At 44.5% G+C, this 9640-nt stretch overlaps 1 protein-coding gene across 1 annotated transcript; it reads left to right on the top strand.

Moving 5' to 3' along the window:
• Window positions 1–1962: 1962 nt before the first annotated feature.
• Window positions 1963–3632, top strand: LOC111238569 (protein FAM163B-like). The gene is made up of 2 exons (XM_022768141.1): window positions 1963–2055; window positions 3189–3632. Exons 1-2 carry the CDS (start codon window positions 1963–1965, stop codon window positions 3630–3632), a joined length of 537 nt encoding a protein of 178 aa, XP_022623862.1.
• Window positions 3633–9640: the final 6008 nt, after the last annotated feature.

Raw genomic sequence — 9640 nt, forward strand, 5'->3', positions numbered from 1 at the left:
CAGAGTCGACGCCCTCTCGTGTGTGTTGGAGGTTTGATGGCGTGTTGTCGCTCCCGCCCTGCGACGCACTCCTGCCCACGCTGGTCACGCCCACGCGGGAAGCAGAGGAAACGAGATGATGATGATGATAATGATGATGATGATGATGATGACGGTGATGAGTCACGTCTCCTCTCTGGTGTTTTACTATTCATCACACTTCTGCTTTGGTTCCTGACTTATTGTATAAAACATGACGGGAAGCTGAATATGAAGAATTCAGATTTAAAATTCATAATGTAACATCAGGGATGAGTGAGTTCACCCTCCGGCAGGACCTTTGACCTCCAGGGGAACATGTTCAATCTCCAGCTGGTGTCACATTAAGGCTGAAGAACATTCGCTGGCGTCGCTTTAGTATTTTAATTTTTCTTTCCATCTGCTAAATCACAATTAATTCTGGTTTGAGAAAAGATTTATTGCATTAAACATGAGGGAAAAGTGAATAATAAAATACACAATGTCTCTCTCTCTCTCTCTCTCTCTCTCTGTGTTATGTAATTTGAAGATTACAAACAGACTTTCTGGACGTGTCCTCATTCACATGTGACTCGTGAAGAAGAGGGAAACTGAAGAACCTCGTGTCACCGTCTCAATCCCACATTTGTTTCCTCTGTTGGCTCCTACTTTCTTCTTCTGTCTTGAAAAACTTTCCAGAGACAAATAAATATCATGATTGTTTTCAGTGCTGAAGGCTTTTTCTACTCTCCTGTCGGCCTGTCTCTGGAAGTAAAGCTCACAGCTTTCATCCACGGCGTGCAGGAAGACGAACAATAGAGCGTCATGAGCGGCCGTGGCGGCTGCAGCTCTGCAGGTTGGAGGGCGCTCTGCTGACTGCCTCAGTGTTTAATTGTCCGGCTGCGTTGGGAGCACTCAGCCGAACGCTTACTCTAAAAAATGCTAAATGTTTAATGGAATTCATTAACAGGAGGTTTATTTAGACTTTGAGTGACAGTCGAGGTCGGTCTGGAGGTTTTCTCACCTTCTCAACCTGAACTTATTATTATTATTATTATTATTATTATTATTATTAGGCAGGAAAACCATGAGAAGCTGCTGATATTCTGGTTCAGTACGAAGGAACTTTTTGACCTTGTGAAATCTGGATCTACTGTTGGTTTGTTTCCTAACCTTCTGTCTGATTTCTGGGTTTCTTTGTCGCCGTGTTCCCAGACGTCAGATCTCAGCACAACGGAAGTGTTTTAACTACTGATAGAAATGTGACCGGTGGATATTATTTATGGTGGTTAGCAGTAAGCTTCCTGGGAGGTTTTGTTCAGGCTTCGCTCCACCCTGCAGAGATCAGTGCTGATGTGTCAGTCAGATTCATCATCTTCATCACAATCAGACCTGCTAATATTTGCACTTGGCTCCCTGTGACTTTCTTTTTTTTTTTGACTTGGCTGAATTTCCTGTCAGAAATGTGGCTGAGTCGTAGCAGATAAACGATAAAAATCGATTTACTCTGAGCTGTAAAACCCTCAGTAATAACTGCTGGCAAGAGGAAACCACTTTAAACGTGTTGGAGCTGTACAGTGGAGTTGTAAAACTTTACAGCAGCATCATTATCGCTCTAACCTCCTCACTTCTCCTCTTCACTCCCTCCTCATCATCCTTCTGTCTCTCCCTCCTCCGCTCTTTTTCCACATCCTCTTCTCCTTACTGTCTTTTCTCTTCTTCTCCTCGTCTCCTCTCCTCCCCATCACACCTTCCCCTCATCTCTCTTTTCCCTCTCCCTGACCTCCATCTTTACTCCCTCCTTGACTCTCCCTCACCCCCTCCTCTCATTATCATCTTTCCATCTGTTCTCTCTCCCTCTCCTCCTTTCTTCTCCTCCTTCCTCATTTCTTTTTCCACTTTATTCTCATCCCTCTTCCTCCTCCTCCTCCTCCTCCCTCAGGCTGTTGATGGAGAGGATTTCGAATGTCAGCCGGGACAGTGGTCATCGCAGGAGGAATTCTGGCTACAGTCATCTTACTGACCATCGTCGCTGTACTGTGTTTATGTAGGTTGCAGGTACGACTGTTTTACTCTTCACTGCACTTCTGAGAGAGTTAGCAGTGTGACAAGTTACTTGTGTTTAAAAACAGAAATGTAAAATATAATCTTTAACTGAAACATTAGTAGACGTTAAACTCATGAGAAGTCAGAGAATCGCCAAAGTCTTTAGGATTCATCCTCTGGAAATTAAATTTATATACAACATTTGAAGGTTTTGCTGCCGACAGGAGAAGGTATTAAATGTAGTTAATGAACATATTCAGCAAGTTGCCAAATTACTGACACTAAATGAATTTTATGCCTCTGCGCCGGTGATAGCGCTAAAAAAAATGTTTGTTGTCACAACATTATCAGGAAAACAAAGTAATTGTCTCGAGTCACCATGAACGTTTGTACCTAATTTAATGCCGATCCATCCAGTAGAAGTTGAGCTAATTCACACACGTAGCTTCATGTTATTAGCAGTAGAGGTGAAATGATCATATGACAGTTTATCTTGATCTTAATCGTGATCCTGCATCCTGTTTCCGCTCTGGTTTTATTGTGAAAGTCATGACGGGAAGTTGTGATTTGTATCTTTCCGCCGCTTTGACATTTCTTTCTGATGTTTGCAAATTGTGTCACAGTCAGACTTTTTGTTCAGTTTATATGGAGTATTTGTTTGGACATTTATTTATTCATTTATGAGGGTGATATATGTGAGTGTTTTGATTTGAAAGGTCAGTCGTTGCTAACAGCTAACAGCTAGCTTCCTGTCTCCGGCCTGCAGCAGGTCTCTCGTCCCGTTGGCGGACTGTAACTCCATCGTCTTGGACTGCAGCTGGTGACGGTGGTTCTTGTTCTGGTTCATGTGGAGCTACACCAGACTCACGAGACCACAGAGCAGAACGAGGACCGCCGTCTGCAGCTACAGTCAGCTAGCTGGTTAACAGCTAACAACGGGCTGGTTAACAGACTGAGCTGTTAATTGAATGATTAAATATCTATAATATAGAAACTTTTGTCTCGTCTGAAAGTCGATCATATGCCAAAGTACGATCATCCGTGGTCGTCGGGTCGCCCCCCACTGCTGAGCGGTATGTTAGTGTTAAACGTTGTGACGATGACTCAGACCTGTAGTTGTCTCTTCTTGTGTTTAACTGCACCAGTATTACTGCTGTAAGAGGGAGGAGTCTGAGAAGGGGGAAGAGGAGGAACCAGAGCTCGCCACCATGTCGCCGTCCCGCCCCCTGGCTCTGTCCGCTCCTCCGACACCTCCGACGCCGGAGCACTACAGCGACGAGCCCGAGGCCTACCCCCCCACCTTCCTCACTGAGGCCAACGGGCCCGCCAGCTTCTCCCCCACCCCTCCGCCACGCAGGTGCCAGCGCTCGCATGCCTTCTGCCCGTCCTGCACCCGCTGTTCACTGCCCTTCTACCTGCAGCACCCGGAGAGGCTGTGCAACGGCGGGCGCAGGATCAGCTACAGGACTGTGCAGCAGCAGGACCTGGAACTGCCCATGGACCTGGCCAGCTTCTACCAGAAGCTCAACCTCATCCGCTCGGTCACCATGAGGGAGGTGGTCACCCACAGCGTCAGCACCGACGTCTAGGAGCAGGCGGGATGGAGGCGGCGCCGTCCCACTGGAAAGGCTGATGCAAACAAACTGCTCTGAGTCGGTACCAATGACTGTGTCTAAAGATGGACGCCATGACAGCTCCGCAAAAGTGAAGCCAAAATATCTCCCATCGCCCCCTGGTGGCTGGCAGCAGTACAGATCATAAACCCCGCCCCCTCCACGTTAGCGGACATTTTTCCCCAAAGATGGTTTCCGTCATTTTATGTAGTTCTTATCACCCTGATGTTCAAGTGTTCATTTGTCTGATAAGTTTGATTTTTATCAATTATTCGATGCTATAAAACGGGAGTGCGACGCCATGATTGACAGCTGTGACTGACTCTAATCGATGCCTCCTGCACAAGATGGCAGCTCCCGTATCTGCGATATTTTGGCTTCATTTTTGTGCGGCGGGAGGAAGTGGAGAACGCGGCGTCCATCTTTACATACAGTCATTGGTCTGAACTGTCTGCAGACGCACTAACTTAACCAGTTATACAAGTATTGTGCTGATTAATGTCAACACTGAGGGCTTTTACGTGACAGCCATGTTGGAGGTCTACATCTCTGAAGACACTGCGAACATAAACTGTTTCTGAGAGACCTGAACGGACTCATTTTTGTCAACTAATCATTTCGACCAATACGTCTGATTTTGTGTTTTAGCTAGTTAAGTAACTACTAACCAAACGTGTGTCAAAGTATAAACAAGTACAAGTACAAATTTGAGCTTTTGTCAGTAAGTTTATCACAGATTTTTTGTTTTTGTTTGAATGCACCGCACATGAGACAGAAATGGACGTAAAAATCTTAAACAAGGTCAAATGTAAACAGGACCTTTCCTAAAGGAGGCTGGAAGCTAGTTAGCCAGCTAGCTAGTCTGGTATTAGCCTCAGTTATTCTCCCTTACGGACACGCACACGGACACCATGGACATGTCATGTTAGTCTTGGTAACTCTTGGACGTTGGTGCCCTTGTAGCGTATCGGAGGACACACAGACGTCCGCACAGCGCCGCGAGATGTACGTCACTCGCACTCTCCCGGACGCCAAGTATGAGACGAGCCTTATTGTCAACGAATCCCACGTGCGGACCAAAACCAAAACGTATTGTGTGTGTACCCAAACCCTGATGTATGTTATTCCTCTGTGCCATAGAGCTCCATTGTTGTCCAGAAGCTAATAAAACACATCAATGAGCCACACTTTCACTGGGTCACATGTTCCTTCATTACCATCAATACATACTCCGTCCTGCTTAATCCGATTAATCCGCCTCTGAAAATAGTCCCCAGCAATTTAGTATATCCTCCTGCTTCAGTAATGTCTTTTAACAACCAGTAATCAGCTGTTTTAGGAAATTAATTAAAAAATAAAAGACTTAGTAAACTATTTATTTGTGAGTCTGAGATCTACGTCTTCAGAGTGTTTGGAGCTGAGAGCTACAGACACAACGAGGAAGTCAGAAATCACTGAGAGGCGACGAACACGTTGTTGGTTTGTGTCTTTTCATGGGATTCAGTAAGAAAAATATTGAATAAAACCAACCTCATCCTTTAAGCTCTGTGCTCAGGGAAGATATAAAGCTTCAGACTGTCGCTGACTTCCACCTACGGTCACACAAAGCTGTTTGACTTCCACCCTGTTTCTCACTGTTCTGAAATATATCATGTGTGAAAAGCCAAATCTCCAACATACAGTTTATAAATGCGGGTGCAGCTGCAGTTACTTACTGCACCACCACACTGGTTCATTGCTGCAGTGGAGAACCACAGACATGCAGCTGACACTTTTCACATTTATTTCTTTCATGGTGAAACTCCTAGATACTAGAGTTTAGTATCTCTATGTGTGAAGCTGCACAGGTGTTTTCACTGATTATATAGGTGTGTACTGACTAACCTCTAACTGACAACACCTGTGCAGGTGTGCAGAGCCCTTGAGGATGAAAACCAGCTCTTAATCATTTTTCTTCATATCAACATCTCGGTCATCGGGAAAAAACGAATTTGTTTTAAAAGAATTACTATGGTTGTTTGGTATTATTTCTGTGAGCAGGTCATTAGTGCACAAACGACGCTTTTAAGAGAACAAATGATTATTTGTTTTCTTTTGTGACGCCTGTTGAAGGATTTTGATTTTTGTTGCTTTTGTTAATTATGAAGCAACAATATAAAACAGGAAATGAAGGAGGTTTGGGACGGTGACAAAATATTGTCAGTGATATCAAGAGTTGTGATTAAAATAATAAGTTGATATCAAAAACTCAACTCTTTATGTCTTAAAATGAATTTTTGCTATTAAAAATTGAACATAAATTGACATTAAAATTACTCAGATAATCACAAATAATCATCTGATAGTAAATGAATCAATTTAATTTAAAAAAGCTTTTTCATACATCTTTTGAAATTTTAAATCTTTTCTATCAATAATTCAGTTTTTTAGTTTAAGAAACAAACTTTAATTAGTGACATTTGAACTTATTCGCCCATAAATTCCAATATCAGATGGAAACGTTTGTCATTTAGAATTGGTTGAACTGATGACACTTTTGTTCTCAGTTAAAAGTAAAAATACACAAAAGCTAGAAGCCACAGCTCCACGACACAGAGCTCCCTCCGTGTTCACTTGTGCTTTTCTTCTTCTGATGATTCAGACGGTGAAGAGCCGAAGTGGTGAAACAGTCGGGATGAGACTGAGTCTCCGCGTGTCGATTCAGAAGACACGCTGCATTTTAAAGGGCTTTTCTGAAGCGTGCGATTAATCAAAGACGAAGCTGTAGAGAGATGCTGCACTGAAGACCAGAGGTCATGTGACATCCAAGGCCTTTTACTACAAGATGAGATAGAAGCATTTAGGAAGAGACTGCTTGATGTTCAGATGCACTCATATCAGAATTTAAGAAATGTTTTCACGACTGTTTATTTTCCTTCCTGTCATTACCTGGAAAAGGGCGGGGCATCATCTCCTGCACACAACAGCTCTCTGGAATCAAGATTAAATGTCCTAAACATCATCAATTTTTTTCAGGTTTCATATACCTCTATTTTCTTGTTGAGACACCTCTGACCTCTGACCTCTGACCTATTCTCTGCCCTGAACTCAACAGCAAACTACTGTCCACAACCCACTCCACCTATGACATGACATAGTTGGAGGACAGGCATCCTGGGAGTCTCTGCTCAGGGTGAAAAAAGTTCTTTGCAACAGAAATATCCATCCTGACCAATAAAGCCTCAGGTGTGGATCCATTCTGGATATTTTTCAAAGTTCCTGAAGGAGATTTGAGATTAAAAACACTTTCATTATGTTTATTAAGTTGGAGAAAACTCTGAATCTGCTGCTTCTGCTTCAGCATAAACGTTTCTCAGTAGGTGAGAGGTTCGATGCTGTGACACTGACCAGCAGGGGGCGTCAGCTGCTGCTGTCAAACCTGCGTCTGCTGTGGAAGTGATTTCATTCAGTGTTAATGAAATGATGCAGAAGTGTTTGGTGTCTGTGTGACCTACAGCAGAGCAGAGAGTTGATGCCAAACAAGCTTTTTTATCAGTTTAAATCAGACAAGTCAATTTATTTACATCAAAGAGACATGAGTCATTTTTAATCTTACAACCTCAACCTACCGGGGGGGTTTTCTGTTGACAAAGAGACTTAAAGCTCCTCCAGTGTAAAGGTCTGTGTCCATGTGTAGTGTGATTATAGATCAGCTCTAGCTTCTATATTAACACTGTGAAAGTATCAAAGCCTCAGTCCACAGAGAAATGCACACAGCCTGTATTCAGAAACTGAGCCTTAAAACCAGCCGTCAGGACTTCTGGAACTTTGTGATGTCACAACAAAGCAGTCACCAAGCCCCGCCCACCTGGACCCACCAGGCTCAGAGCCTCCTCTCTTCTGATTGGCTCACCGACCTGTTGTTACTAGAGCTCCAGAGAGAAGCCTGAGAGAGGAGATGTAAAACTACACTGAGATGGTTTTTATATCTTCTGATGGATCAACACTTCAAATAAAACACAGAAGAAGAAGAAAATATGGAGCTTTAAATCTCACGAGTTCATCCTGGTTAAAATAACTTCTCCCCCAGTTCATATAAAAAACGACAAAGACGACAAACGTTCATTTGAACTGTTATTTAATTGAAATACAAGTCAGTACCATTAGCTTTTCAGTTTATTATCAACAGTACACAATCTCCATACTTACGTTTTGTACAAAGAGGTATCAGTTATATAAAAACACAGTACACAATAGTTAAAAATGAGACATACATGTACACGTCTGAATACGTTTCAACCATACTTCAAGTGTCAGGAATCTTTCTGCCTGTGTTTGTATCTACTCCCTCCTCCTCCGTCACACACACAGACCAGAACTGGCATCAGTTGAACCGATGAGTAACCATCGGCTGGCATCAGGAGCGTCACGATTAATGAAAATGTGCTATGACTAATAAATATGCTTCCACAGCCTGCAGGCGTGCCGGCACGGCGCCAAACGACAGGGGGTGGAATGGAAATGTACATTTGTTTTTGTTTTGTTTTTTTTACTTCCTGTTGGGGCCATGCCAGACACCAAACTTGGAACACAATTAAATAAGATTTCATAAACAGTATCTGTATTAAATATTCTAGCCATGCAGTATATTCAGTTGAGAAATAATTTAATAGACCTTTTCATTGCAGCGATGAACACAACGAGAGCGAGCTGCTAACGACGGAGGTTTGACTCCACTCTGTCTCCAACTCCACGTGTTGTTAGAGGAAGATTTTCTATCAGAGCTGAAACATTCAAGTGATAAATTATCAGCGTTTACTGTTTAAACCGGTTCATGGTTCAGATATGATGAAAACAAAAAAAAAAAAGAAAAAAGAACTGTAACATGAAAGACTGAAGGACGAGAATGAGCGTTGGGGTTTACGAAAATATGACAAACATTTTCTCATCTTCAGCGTCATTTTCCAATTTCTAAGAAGGTTCCTGGAAAGAAGTTTTCGATGAACGTACTAAAATGTGGAATCCACCTTCAGCCCTCAGACGGACAGACACAGTCAAACATCATATCACACATATTAGTTATTTTTCAGAGGGGGGGGGGGGGGGGGGGGGGGGGGGGGGGGGGGGGGGGGGGGGGGGGGGGGTGGGGGGGGGGGGGGGGGGGGGGGGGGGGGGGGGGGGGGGGGGGGGGGGGGGGGGGGGGGGGGGGGGGGGGGGGGGGGGGGGGGGGGGGGGGGGGGGGTGGGGGGGGGGGGGGGGGGGGGCGGGGGGGGGGGGGGGGGGGGGGGGGGGGGGGGGGGGGGGGGGGGGGGGGGGGGGGGGGGGGGGGGGGGGGGGGGGGGGGGGTCTGACGTTCCTACTGAAACCCAGAGATGATTTCCAGACTGAGAAGGAAACAGCAGCTGGTTCAACACTTTATTAGGAAACAACAGACCTAGAAAATAAATTTACTTGGGTTTAAATTGAGCTTTTTCTATTTTTCCTAAAATTCGTATCGTTTGTTCTTCCCAGGAAATTTCTCTGAAAATAGAAACTGAAAATAAAGCGTTGCCATCTTTTTGTTTTGTTTTTCTTCTCGTTACATGTTGGTTTTTAAATTTTTCTTTCTCTTTCTTTCGTCCTACGACCGAAGTGATGTCACCCTGTCAGCTCAGACAGTGGCCGGTCTCATGCTGAAAGGTTACTGCAGGTCATTTCGTCCCGTCTCCGCCTCGGCTTTCGCTGCGGTCACATCAGTAAAGGCCCCACACACCCTCACAGGTGTTTTCACACACTCTGACACACCACACCTTTACCCAGTCAGGTGGTTTTCACCTGTCCACACACACTGTCACAAACACACTGCTCAGAGGTTTCACAACCTCAGTCCCTCAGTGCTTTGAATTCAGTAAGAATCCACCTGTGCAGAGTCTGATCGTGCAGAGAGATGAACACCTGTGTGGCTGTGCAGGCTCTTTACAGAGAAACTATCCACCTTAAATCACAGTGTGGCTGCGACTGGTTCA

The sequence above is a fragment of the Seriola dumerili genome, unplaced genomic scaffold, assembly GCF_002260705.1.
Source record: "Seriola dumerili isolate Sdu_G_001 unplaced genomic scaffold, Sdu_1.0 BDQW01001417.1, whole genome shotgun sequence".
Lineage (NCBI taxonomy): Eukaryota > Metazoa > Chordata > Actinopteri > Carangiformes > Carangidae > Seriola > Seriola dumerili.

Bases quoted from the DNA above. Each gene is read 5' to 3' on its own strand.
- LOC111238569 (XM_022768141.1), top strand. From the start codon at position 1,963: ATGTCAGCCGGGACAGTGGTCATCGCAGGAGGAATTCTGGCTACAGTC. The intron at 2,056-3,188 runs GTACGACTGTTT...TAACTGCACCAG, and splicing joins TGTGTTTATGTAGGTTGCAG to TATTACTGCTGTAAGAGGGA.